This window comes from Bacillus rossius, chromosome 7 (assembly GCF_032445375.1).
Source record: "Bacillus rossius redtenbacheri isolate Brsri chromosome 7, Brsri_v3, whole genome shotgun sequence".
In the NCBI taxonomy this organism is placed as follows: Eukaryota; Metazoa; Arthropoda; class Insecta; order Phasmatodea; family Bacillidae; genus Bacillus; species Bacillus rossius.
In genome coordinates, this window is record NC_086335.1 from 38,004,253 (window position 1) to 38,017,961 (window position 13,709).

Genomic DNA, 13,709 nt, shown 5'->3' on the forward strand with positions numbered 1-13,709 from the left:
TGAACTCGCGAATTTTTCCGGTCTCTATAAATAGCGCCTATTGTCTCAATTGTTAGAGACTGGAAAAAATCGCGCTTTTGATGACCTCTAGGATAGACTCCATAATCCTCTACACACTCGGTCAAATGCCACCTGCTCATTAGCTACTGACTCGTGATACCTGTCAACTGGGACGCTTGCGATTCGATGCTTTTTTTGGTTGAAGGTTTTTCATTGGCTCAAAGTCCTTCAGATAAACTGTGAACCAATCAGAGAAACAATATAAAGGTACAGTTGTTTGGATTCTATCATATCGTTAAATAAATCCACGAATTTTTCCTGTCTCTATCAATTGTTAACATCTAAAACTTCATGTTATAACTAGAGACCCGAAAAATTCGTGGGTTCATTTCGTGTTATGCTAAAATTCAAATAATTATACCTTAGTGCTGCTTCTATCATTGGTTCACTGTTAATCTGAAGGACTGAGGGCCAATTAGAGACCCTCATTCATGGAAGTGTCGAATCACAGGCCACCCAGTCGAGACGACTCACAAGTCAGCAGCCAATGAACAGTTGGCATTTGCCACAGTGTATAGAGCATATTGGAGTCTATCCTGGAGGTCATTGAACCCGCGAATTTTCCGGGTCTCAAGTAATAACGTAGGGGCAGGCATTTTTCGCGAAAAGATGTGAGCACTTATTAGACTGCAACAAGGTACACCCGCAACTGTGGTTTCTTCCTTGCGATTAGCGGTCATCTGCGAGAGAAGTCGTTGCCTTATTTGACCGGGCCACTCAGGACGGGTTTACTTCCGCACTGAATCACTGTGATTGGTGTTGTTACAATCGATATGTACCTGGGAGAAACCCGCCCAATCACGAAACACAGACGGTGCTACAAGTGTTTTAACTTTCATCTAGTCTCGAAATCGTTTCGCGAAATCGGCATGACCCTAGTTATAAGTTTTATTTATTTATTTTTTTAATTTTGCTCTATGTTCATTTTCCCAAGACCATTAAATAGTGTATATTGATAGTATTATTACAGTTTTAGTCATTTTTACAGGGGAAAAAATGCTAAAAACAAATAATTATTTCACAGGTAAACTATTTGTAGCAGCCAGGCACTATTAATAACAACACATTGCATTATATTATGTGCTATACTAAGAACCTATTTTTTTAATATTAAATCATGCAAAAAAATTTGTTGAGAAAAACCGTTGAAACCAGGATGGTGTCTTTCATTAATGTCTCCTTAATAGTACAAAATGAATTTTATCAGACGATGCTCTTGACAAAATGCAAAATAAAGTTTAGTTAAAAATATCTTATTCCGAATTTTCCTTTAAAAAATACAATGTTTCATAAACATTTAAACGATTCTTGACATAGTATAAAGGTGTGTCTACATCTATTGTGCTCTGTGGTGTATATCTGGCAACAGAGCACACCGAAACAAGACAACGCTAATAGCAAATATTGAGCATTGGACAGAGAGAGTAACTTCTTATTTAAATGCACACTGCAGAATAAGGATGAGATTCGCTATACACAGTGCGGGCCAAAAGTCTCGCGGAATGTCAGTCCGAGGATGACGCTCTTCCATTACGTCCACAACTCACTCACCCCATTGGAGCTCGGCTCGACAGTGGCTTTTCTTAATGTTCGTCTCTTACCGCACATTTCTGTCTCATCACACTGCCTTCGCAATACTCATATTTAGAGACCCGGAAAATTCGCGGGTTCAATGACCTCCAGGATAGACTCCAATATGCTCTATACACTCTGGCAAATGCCAAATGTTCATTGGCTGTTGACTTGTGAGTCGTCTCGACTGGGCGGTCTGTGATTCGACACTTCTATGAGTGAGGGGTCTCTAATTGGCCATCAGTCCTCCAGATTAACAGTGAACCAATGATAGAAGCAGCACTAAGGTATAATTATTTGAATTTTAGCATAATACGAAATGAACCCACGAATTTTTCGGGTCTCTACTCATATTCGTCTGTCACACACAGTCCCGGATGCTTCGATCCCGGATGCATCGATCTTCACACAAGTCCGTCGCTTGCCGTCCGCTACTGATCACTGCCTCTTCACTTCACTACAACAACAATTTCCTTTTTTCCCAAAAAAACATTTTTTATTTCTTTTCTGCACGCCGTATGTCGTATCTTCATTCTGAGACGAATAAGAAGACAAATAACCGCGAACAGCCGAGCTCCGAGTGTTAGCCCCAGCCTTCTTAGGTTTTAATTCGGACAGAGGAATATCATCATCGCCACTAGGTTTAAACAATTGCTTTTTCCGTTTCGGAAATTCATCAGCAGGCTCCTCCTTTACTTCTATGGGCACCATAGTCTACACACTATCCGCTATATGCCTGCCAAATCATACCCTGGGAAGCTCTCGTAGCCCTTCGAAGTGTCGTGTCATCAGAATCCCCGACTTATCAGCTCCGAGAACAATGGCGTGTCAGTTACGCCACTTCAAGCAGACGGGGCTCTGGGAACGTTCCGAAACCTAGAGACACGTAGAATATTGCCACCATGACTGAGCTAAATGGCAAAGCGCTGGGTAAGGGAAAGCGGGTTAGCAAAAGGCCGCTGCTAATTGGATTAGGCGCACAGCGGTAGTGGGTGGATGTGCGCTATCGGAATCGCACTTTTAACCTAAGGCAGGCGCGCGGCTAGCTGGCCAGCCTCGTCGCTAGAGTCCTCGTAACAAAATAAAATTTATTTCATTGTGATATATTTTGTGTTCATATATTGTGCGTAAGCAGTGCCCATTTACCTAGAAAAAGAATATTTTTAAGGCTGCATTTTTAAAATTGTTTTTGCTGTTCATTAAGGTCGCATATTCTTTGAAAAACCAAATAAGTATCTTGATTTATATATATATATATATATATATATATATATATATATATATATACATATATATATATATACATATATATATATATATACATATATATATACATATATACTAGATAATGCCCGGCATGCGTTGCAATGCCTCAATCAATTTTTTAAACGTATACTAAGCATCTCTCTTTATCTCTCTAATTCTCTATCTCTCTATGTATATCTCTATAATTCTCTCTATCTTTCTATTTATATCTCTATCTATATATATCTTTCTACATATATATCTCTATATATCTTTCTAGCGGACCCGACAGACATTGTCCTGCCCAAATGTACATATGGCGGTAAGTATTTCTACGCTGGAAATTTTGTATCTTCTCATTATACATACCCCTCCTCTTGGGCACGCCACTGCCGTTACCAAAAACCTTTCCCATGTTTACGCAGAAGGCAACAACAATGCAAAAGCCCGTTGCCATGGAGGCTAACTATCAACAATGCTTAGTTTTTTTTGCTTTTAAAGCGTGTTTTTTTAGTTTTTTCTTAACTCAGAATCGAGATAAAATATCCAATTGTGAATCTAAACCATCCTCGAATCCCCGTGAACTCACACAAAAATTTTCATCAAAATCGGTCCAGCCGTCTAGGAGGAGTTCAGTGACATACACACGCACACAAGAAATATATATTTATAAAGATATTTATTTATATGTACATGTGTGTTATTTTGTTACTCTGTACAAATTTTAACTACCTATCGTTTACCGATCCCTAGCTTGAGAATTTGTTTGTTGGTTTATTTTCTAGATTCAACCAAAGTGCATTGCAGTCTTTACGTTTTCGGGAAATTTAATTATTTGAAACATTTGCATTTTGTGTTCTGTACGCCTCCCAGCTGGGCTCGGAACCTACGGAGACTTGGCAACAGAAACAAACCAACGCGCCAACGTGCCCCGTACAACTTGCTCGGCAGTACGCTCAGTACAACGAGGGGACAGACGGATGAACGCATGCGCCTACCGTTGTGGCTGCCGTAGCCGAAGGTGGTGTGGGACGAGGATGTGGGCTCCTCCGGGTGCTCACGTAGGGGCGTCGACGGCGACTCCCTCTGGGGCCCGGGCTGGTCCCCCTCCAGCAGGAACACGAGGAGCGGCGGCCAGCAGTGGTACCACGGGCCGCACAGGTCTGCGCGAACAGCGAGCCACTCAGCTCAACACTAGAGGCCATCGCTCCAGGCCCACATGCTGCAGGGCCATTTCTTCTTACTAATTAGTAGGGGCAGGCATTTTTTCGCGAAAAGACCTGAATACTTATTAAACTGCAACAAGGTATACCCGCACCTGTGGTTTCTTCCTTGTGATTGGCGGCCGTCTAGCGAGAGAAGTCGTTGCCTTGTTTGACCGAGCCACTCAGGCCGCGTTTACTTCCGCACTGAATCACTGTGATTGGTGTTGTGACAATCGATTTGTACCTGGGAGAAACTCGCCCAATCACGAAACACAGACGGTGCTATAGTGTTTTAACTTTAATCTAGTCTCAAAATCTTTTCGCGAAATCTGCATGCCCCTACTAATTATGCTAAGCGATGGCTGTTTAGGTTCGCAAATTATGGTGGTATTGGCACCTTCGCAAATTGAATATAATGACCACACAAAATAAATAAAATGTATTTTTCATAATACATGTGGTAAAAAGTAGGAATTTTTGCAGGACACCAGACCAAAGAAGGTTATTTCATGATAAAAAATGGCCTCATACCATAATATCATACCATAGGGCAAAATAAAAAATAATAAAGGACACGTCTGCTCTTACTTCTCTAGGTGGTCTGGACAAATAATAAAGTTTTAGGCGCATATGATCAATTTCACATAGTTAAATTCATTGAAATAATGAGCTAAATAATATATATCTGATTGAAACATCTTCAAAGATCTGATTCAATTAGACGTTCACCGAAAGAGCTTACACACTATACAAGTACTTGAAATTGTAAATTTAATAACAAACCTGTTTATTGGCTTTATTTCGTTACTTTAGTTATTTCTGGTTTGTTTCTATTATAAAAAGGAAAAAAAATACTAAAACTTCTCTTTGACCATTGAAACAAATAAGTATATATTAATATAACCAAACGTTATAATTGACTTTTTTTACTTGACCAAGCAGGTCTTGAAAATCATTGTTCTAAATTAATAAAATCATTTTTCGGGCACGTACGATTGCCGCGAGAATAACAAAGTCAATAAAAACTCATTCTAAAAGCCCACTTAAGTTTTTAATTTTTATATATAAATATCCATATATACATACATAAATTAATTTGTATGTGATTTTAAGTGAAACGTAATCGCGTAAAATTGTCGTAATTGTGGACGTAGAACACGCCTGCTAGTTGTGAGTAGAAAAAGCTCTTGAGCCCAACTTTGAACGGTCTAGTTGCCCAGGAGAACTGTTGAAAACTGTTGCCTTGGTGGAAGGCAGTTGGTGTTTGTCGAGTTATTAACATCTTGTATCACTTCATATGTTTTAATTTCAAAGCAGGAAGTTTTTTAATACTAAATTTTTAGTGTTTTTTAAATACTTTCCAACAATATTGGGTCCTCGTGCGCTGGAGACAAAGGTCATCAAAATAATACTCAAGCACAAGGGCGTGTCCAGTTAGGGGGGGTAGGGAGTTATGTGACATATTCCCCCTCCCTCGAAACCTATGAAATCCTTAAAAATCTTTTATCCCCAACAACAAAAGGAAATAATTGTAAATGAAACAACATTTCAAAGAGGTGCTATCCCCCCCCCCCCCCCACAGGAAAATTAAATTGTGTGTACGGTCTTGCTGTGGCACAGTAAGCTTACTTTTACAGGGCAGCCAATACTGGTGTAGTTCCTTGTACCCTTCTTAAGAAGGTAAGGGTGGAAATGAATTATTTCAAAGAAGATAAACCGTACTTGTGGAAAGTAATCCTCCAACAAAGCACACAAAGAGGGCCAGGAATGACCTGCAAACATTTTTTTGAACAGCACTTACTAAGCTGAGGAGAGACGTTCGCGCCGGGAATCCACGCAAGCGCTACCAACATCACAGCAATAACTGCTCGTCGATCCATGTCTTGCGTGGTGTGTGCCAGTCGGGTATGAACTGAAAAAAAAAAAAATTTATACCTACAAGACACAATTTTAACACATTTTTAAGCTAAATGCATGTTTTATTCTTATTACTAGCTGTGCACCCGCGCTGCTACGGAAGATCACGGGCAGAACTCTCTCTCTCTCTCTCTCTCTCTCTCTCTCTCTCTCTCTCTATCTCTCTCTCTATCTCTCTCGCACTGTCCGTTATACACGCTCCTCCTCGTGATTACGCCACTGCCGCGTCTCGAACGAAAAAAAAAGGGATAAGTGGGATAGTTTAGTAAAAAAAAAACGCGATTCGCGTTGTATCTAAAAATAAAATCGTAGCTTAACATTTGAATCTTGAAAGGTTTTAGAACACTTCATCATCACATATAAAAGGCGGAAACGTAAGCAGAAATTCAAGAATTGAAAGTTGGCCTATACTTTCGTAATTTATAAATGGGTATTAAAAAAAAAATTGGTTGTCTGTAAAGTCGGTTTACGGACGATAGTTTAACGTGACAACGTCATAACAAAACATTGATGAAATGATTGTATACTTTTATGAATAAAAATAGAATATTTTTTATTGAATTATCACTATTTTGTATGGATACAAAGAAGGAGTGAAATGAAATATACAATTTAATTGATAAATTTACTTTTATTTGCACTCATTAATTCAAATATGTTTATTACTTTAACGAAGAGATTATTTTAACTATAACTTTTATACATGTTTGCTATTTAACTTCTTCCAATCTGTGTTATTCTGTTAAGGATAGGACGATGATAGGAAAAGTAGGAAACGCATGGGAGTGTTTCAAGTTTAATGTGCCTCAAAAAAGTCAAATTGATGGTTGTTCCAATCGAGTGGAAGAGAGATAGATGCGGCGCAGCGTACAATGAGCGTAACGGAACACAGCGTAACGGGACAACGTGCGTTACGGGACACTTTTTCGTGCGTGCAGCCGGCGTTCATCGATTTATTAGACGTTGTCACGTCAAAAAACGTAGTTTTTTTTTTTTTACTTTTTGCCTCCTGCGTTTCTTATGATCTTGTATTTCCTTCATAGTTTATTCACCCGTTCTTATCCACCAGGCCACAAGACGTACACGCACTTTGCAATTAGTACAGCCCTTGCGATGTTGCTCAAGGGTATGTATAACGTACTTCAAGCGAATTATTTCACAAATTTTGATTTCTGTACTAGGTGGAAGGAGACGCAATCAGTCAAAAGCAGTTTTCTTGCAGGCCTCTAAAAAAAAAAAGAAAAGTTACTTTTAAAAGGGAAAGAGCCGTTTAAATTTTTCTTCTCCTCGAGCGGAGAGTTGCGGTACCCGATATTAACACTAACGCCGCAAGCGAAGACCGCAGCACTTTCTCTTTCACGTCCTGCCGTACGAAAGCAGCTTCGCCAGCGATAGTTTCTCAATAATTGGCACCCCTGCGCGCGTACAAAGATACTGTCAAGGCTTGAGTTAGAGAGGAGGGAAGACAACCTGACAGAGAGATATACCTATTTTTTTTTTTCCCCACTGAGATTTTATTTCTTCCGCTCCGCGTTTAGATAAAACGTCACCGAGCGAAATGAAGTTTTTATTACTTAAGGGGCCCGCCTACCTGGGCACACATACAGTATGCAGAGCTTCAGGAAAAACAACGCGATTTCAAAACTACTCAAGATATCCGAGTGGGGCCTATTTACGAATAGCATTTAAGAGTTCGCTGAGGACCGAAAAGTACTTTTAATTTCGGATTAAGTTTTTAAACTGTATTTTTAGAAGCGTTAAAATGCCTAAAACGCGTGTTTTCAGAGTAATTTTTAGGCATAAAACAATCAGTACAGATTCTTGAAAGCACTTAAGGGGCTTGCATAACACCTTTATCTTCATTTCTCCGCCATTAAATGTTACGGTCACCGCTCAAATTTCACAGTTATCCTGTGACGACGAGACGAATGCGCGCCAGTTCAGAGCCTTGCGCTTAGAGGCTATACCGCGCTGGAAGCACCAGCGAATGTCGCGCTTATCACCCCGCCTCACTAACACACATACACCCCTGACGAGGCGGGCCCCTTAAGGGCCTCGCCTACCTGGGAACACACGCGGTGTGCAGAGCTCCAGAAAATGAACACGCGGTGGTTTAAAAAATGCTCACGTTATCCAAACGGTGTCCGTCTACGGAAAGCATTCAAGAATACGCCAAAAAGATGAGTAGTTTTGTTTCGTATTTTGTTTTTTGATGTATAAACATTTTAGTCTCGGTACGCGGCGTTTGGTAAGAATAATTTCGTGAGTGGAACGGAAGTAGATTGGAACGGAATGGTGTAAACACGGTACTGCAATCTGCGGGAGTCTCAGAAATCTCAAAAAGATGGCAAACTCTTCTAATTCATCCTTATATATTAACTTTCGCGAACACTGGGGGGTGTACTAAGCGTATTGGTGTGCCACACTAAACTTTATAATAGTACAACTATCATTTAATATCTTATGATACAATTTATTATCATAAAATGAAATAATATATTTAAAAATTTGCATTATAATTTTGACAACCCTTCTTTAACAATGAAATTTAGAGATAGTGCAGCGTTCTGTATACTGTAGAAACACATACAATTGTTAGCCTACATTGATTTGACACCATGTTGAATAAACGAATTTCATGATGAAATTGTTACTGTTAAATCTTAAATGTTTAGTCAGCTCTGTAATGTAAACGTTGGTTTGTATGAACTATTTACTGATTGATTGGTGTCGTTTAAGCAAAAAACAAATATACATACATGTACTTAGGGTTATAATATATGTTTTAAGATATTAAAAGGTTAATTTTGTTTTAATGTATCTATTGGACTGCGTCTTTTAATCTGAAAAATACTTAAAAAATAGCGCCGCGTACATAGTGCTTTAGAGAACCAACAGCATTAGATCTTTGACGTCATGATTGTTTCAACACATTTTTTACTGCTTGTAAATTTCAAGTATTTTTAAAGTTGCGATTATATAATGCTATGACTATTCAAGTTTACAAGATGTGTATCAGGATAGTTTCATTACTACAAAGTTTACTTTGACACACCAATACGCTTAGTACATCCCCCGATTTTCGCGAAAATGAATATATACGGGCGCATGTGGCCACACGTGGGTCCACCACCTTCACTATTTCGGCTCGTGGCTATACATGCGCCCTGGACTTTCAACCTGTTACATTTCTGTTGTGTGATGCGCGCTTATTTCATGATAATTATAAATTTCTAAAGAAACCTGGGGAAGAAATATTAATTAATAGGGTTGGTGACATCTTGCGACTTTGATGCTTCATATAATATGTGATTTTCTAAAGTTGGTAGCGTGTTGCGCTGTTTATACGTTATGTTCCTTGCGTAGTTTATAACCCAGCCTTAACGCAAAACACTGCTGCACAATTTTTTTTTCCTGTACTTTTTCAAAAGTATCCTTTGGAAACCAGTTTCCAAGAAATAGTTCCAAATGCTACAAGAAATATATTGTAACTGCGTACAACACATGGCTATGGTTATTTTTTGCATATATGAAATACTTTTTCGAGATAGTACTAAGTATTTCTTTCGAAAATTGGTACATAATCTTAAATTTTTAAACGATATATTTCATTCAAGAATAATTATTTTAAACCATTGCAAAGATTGGGCTTTAACTTGGTTTATTATGCTTATTAATACGCGCAGTTTAATACTGGGAAGCTATTCACAGAACAGTTTACAGATAACTCTTCAACTATTGTAGGTGACGGGACAACGCAAAGCATGAATGCCTGGGTAAGACTCCGGACCCAGTATTACTGAGAACATAAAGTTGTAGTGATACAGGTTTTTTTTTTTGACGTGACAGCGTCTAATAAATCGATGAACGCCGGCTGCACACACGAAAAAGTGTCCCGTTACGCACATTATCCCGTTACACTGTGTCCCGTTACGCTCATTGTACGCTTGCGCCGCATTTATCTCTCTTCCATTCGAATGGAACAACCATCGATTTGACTTTTTTGAGGCACATTAAACTTGAAACACTCCCATTCGTTTCCTACTTTTCCTATCATCGTCCTATCCTTAACAGAATAACACAGATTGGAAGAAGTTAAATAGCAAACATGTATAAAAGTTATAGTTAAAATAATCTCTTCGTTAAAGTAATAAACATATTTGAATTAATGAGTGCAAATAAAAGTATTTATTTATCAATTAAATTGTATATTTCATTTCACTCCTTCTTTGTATCCATACAAAATAGTGATAATTCAATAAAAAAATATTCAATTTTACTAATAAAAGTATCCAATCATTTCATCAATGTTTTGTTAAAACGATGTCACGTTAAACTATCGTCCGTAAACCGACTTTACAGACAACCAATTTTTTTTTATGTAAACGTACAAAAGTTACGTCAATGTCTGATCCGTTTACAAAAAAAAAAAAAATTGCAGTGCGGGGAAAAGATTGGTAGGTGGAATGCAGTGGCTGCCAGTGTCTCCTCGGACGGCCTTGCCGGGTCGCGAGTACCCCCTCCCCCCTCGCAGCACGACCTCGGCGTCGCCCCCCGGCCGGAAGTTAGGGTCCCCCGCGCACGCGCCGAGCGCCTTCAGGCTCCAGCGGTCGCTTCGACACGCCCGCTCTTCCGCCTCCTGCGCCCGCTGTTTCCTTTCCCCTTCTTGTCCCACCCGCCCTCCGACCCCTCGGAGTCAGGAACTGCCAGGAGACGGCGTGCTGTGACGTCAGTTGATGATGGCGCCCGACCACGTCCGAGCATGGCCTAGAATCTCCGACAGATCTGCCGATATGCCAAAATTATCCTTGTAGATTCATACTCAAAGGAAGTGAACTTAGTAACCCGCGTAGTTACGAAGTTAACCGTAATTTTACGAAGATCCCTGCATAATTTTTTAACCATCGTTATTCGTAAATTTAAGGTGAAGTTTTTTAAAAAGTACAGAAAATAAATATTATTAGGGATGAGCCACTAAAATTCTCAAATCCTCCAATGCCATAAAATATTTAGTGTTCGAAACATTTTATGTTCAAGGACAAAGCTTCCAAGGACGAGAAATTAGGAATCTTAAAATCCCGCACCTTTCATTGAAAGGGATTACGTTATTTATAGCTACAAAAATTACCGAAGACATGTTTGTAATTGCTGCAAGCTACAGTTCTTTTAAAATATTTTTTTTTTTTTAACTCTAGTGCACACATGACCTATTTTTATTTTAATAATAAAAATTTGATGGATTGAATGTTTCTTAAAAACTCAAATTTCAGTGTTTTTTTATGTACGATTTCGTTCCACTCTTTTATATTCGGATTCTATGGACTCTTCTAGGAATCAAATTTGTATTTCGGATTTGAGAAAATCTGTCACTGAGTAATCATATCCTTCTACTGGTTTTGTACGGTATTCTGCATGACATTTGTGTGGAATAGTGCTAAAACAGATCTTATACCGCGAAGAAGGAAAAAAAAACACTTTAATGTTACAAGAACCACGCAGCCAATAAGTGAAAAAGAAACACTTTAATTTTTCTTCTTCTTTTCCCTTTCTCGTTCCGTTCCGATCTGATCGCCGATAATGGAGTGTCGGACGCCTGTGACTAGTTCCGCGGTCTGAAGGCGGATGTATAAATCCTTGGCGGTGTTTTGCATTTCCTTGGCGCGTTTTTTTTTTACTTTTTTATTATTTGTTTGCCACTCCCGCTGTGAAACGGCGGGTGCTTACGGTACCAAGGACGGAGTATCGGCTCTGGAAAAAAAAAGAGGGTTGGGTGACAAGGGAAGGGTCACTGCACTGCGGCCGTTTTCCGATACTACAAGACCGGCACTGAGACAATCGATGTATCATCAACAACAGTGAAAATTGTCAGTAACTACACTGTATTTTTTTTTGCAATTGGAACAAAAATATCCATGTAAAATTACCGATATTTGTCAATATGTACATTTACATGACAACAACTGTATCAACTACAAAATAATGTTCTCTGTATTTCTGGGTTCGGGCTCTTACCCAGGAATTTATGCTTTGTGTTGTCCAACAGTTAAATTTATTTGTAAACCGTTCCCTGAATAGCTTTCCGGTATTACCTGCGCACAGTAATAAGCATAATAAAACAAAATTAAGTCAAATTATTGAATGTTCAATTATCTTTTCCATGTGTTAATAAATTATGCTTAAATAAATAATTAAAATATAAAAATAAGCACCAATTTTCCCAAGAAATGCTTAGAATTATTTCGATAAACGTATTTCATGAATGAAAACAAAAATAGCCATAGCCAAGTGTTGTAGGTACATATCTTTCTTGCAGTATTACAAACCTTTTTTGGCAACATGTTCCCAAAGGATTTTTTTTTCTGTGTAGAACTGCTTAGCTGTTATTACAGAACATTTGGAATTGCAGGGGTTGGTTTAAAAAACTCCTGCCGAATTCACGTTACTATTTTGATAAAGGCTAGGATGCGTGCTAGTATACATTTAAATACGGTCCAATTGTATCGTCGGTAGTTTTGACACATTCTGGAGGCCAAGAGACCATTAAAATATTACAAATTTCGAAGGACCATAAGACATTGAGCCAGCTGCCAGTAACTAATTCACGTACAAGAGTGTGGAGTACATCCTGGCGCCAGAAAATAACGCACATATTGCGGGTCTCTGGCCATTAGCCGCATATTATCAATATTACCACTGCCTAATACACGATCATTATAGACCGGAATAATTCGTGGATTCATTTCACGATAGGCTAGAATCCAAGCTAGTTCACATTCATGCACTTTAGTGGTTGGACCAAAATTTACCTGAAGGACTCTGAGCCAATGAAAAACTCACAACAAATGAAGTATCGAATCACAAGCATCCCGGTTAACAGGTGTCATGAGTTAATAGCCAATGGACAGATGTTATTTGCCCAAGTAAGTATAAGATCGTGGAGTCTATCCTAGAAGTAATTGAAAACACGAATTTTTCCAGTTTCTAAAGATAATTTATTTTGATAAAAAAAAAACAGGGGAAAATCTATTAGACCCTTAGATGTTTCATTTAGAGAGTCTTTTATAAACCGATGACCTCTGGAACTAGATTCTCGTTTGTTCTGCGTATTTAAAGTTAGAAATATTTGCTATCAATTAACATCATGCTTTCTATAAAGTACTTAATTAAATTTTAGAGATATTTTTTAATTTTTGTGGTCCAAAAGTAAAGGTTATTTCATCGATAAAGTAAAAAAAAAAATTGTAAAATAACATAAACAAAATGTTTTGTGTTAGTCAGAAATAAAAGCGTTGAATATTGCCGTGAAAGTCAATGTGCGAAGAGATAAGAAACGCAAGAACATTTATGCACAGTTGTTTACATGTGAAGAGATTAGCTTTTGTAACGTCATGAAGCGTATTTTGTAAAAAGGTTTTTTTTTGAGCACTTGGGAAAAAAACCTGGAAAGTATTTTGTACTTGAGTGCTGGCATATAATAGCATAAAGTGTTGCTGTTGCCAAACAGGTGCTGTTGAGAACAGTTAAATTCGAGACAATATACATGATGCAGGCTTTAATTCAGTTGCTGGTTCTTAAGTTTTGAAAACACTAGGTACTTTGTTAACTAATTATTGGTTTGTTGTCTTTTCTCTACTCGTTTCGCTGAGTATTATGTTCGCAAGTTTTTTTTTTTCTTTTTTTACGCCTTACGGGCCAGTAGCATACAAACAT

The 13,709-nt window shown here is 38.4% G+C and overlaps 1 protein-coding gene across 1 annotated transcript in view; it reads right to left on the minus strand.

Moving 5' to 3' along the window:
- LOC134533835 (carbonic anhydrase 2-like) overlaps positions 1-13,709 on the minus strand; it is a 70,706-nt gene that overhangs the window by 23,829 nt on the left and 33,168 nt on the right. The window contains exons 2-3 of the mRNA XM_063371527.1: positions 5,884-5,994; positions 3,876-4,040 (exon numbers count right to left, since the gene is read on the minus strand). Of these exons, the coding sequence (XP_063227597.1) occupies positions 3,876-4,040; positions 5,884-5,962 (244 nt within the window). The 5' untranslated portion in view covers positions 5,963-5,994. The remainder of the gene's footprint in view (positions 1-3,875; positions 4,041-5,883; positions 5,995-13,709) is intronic.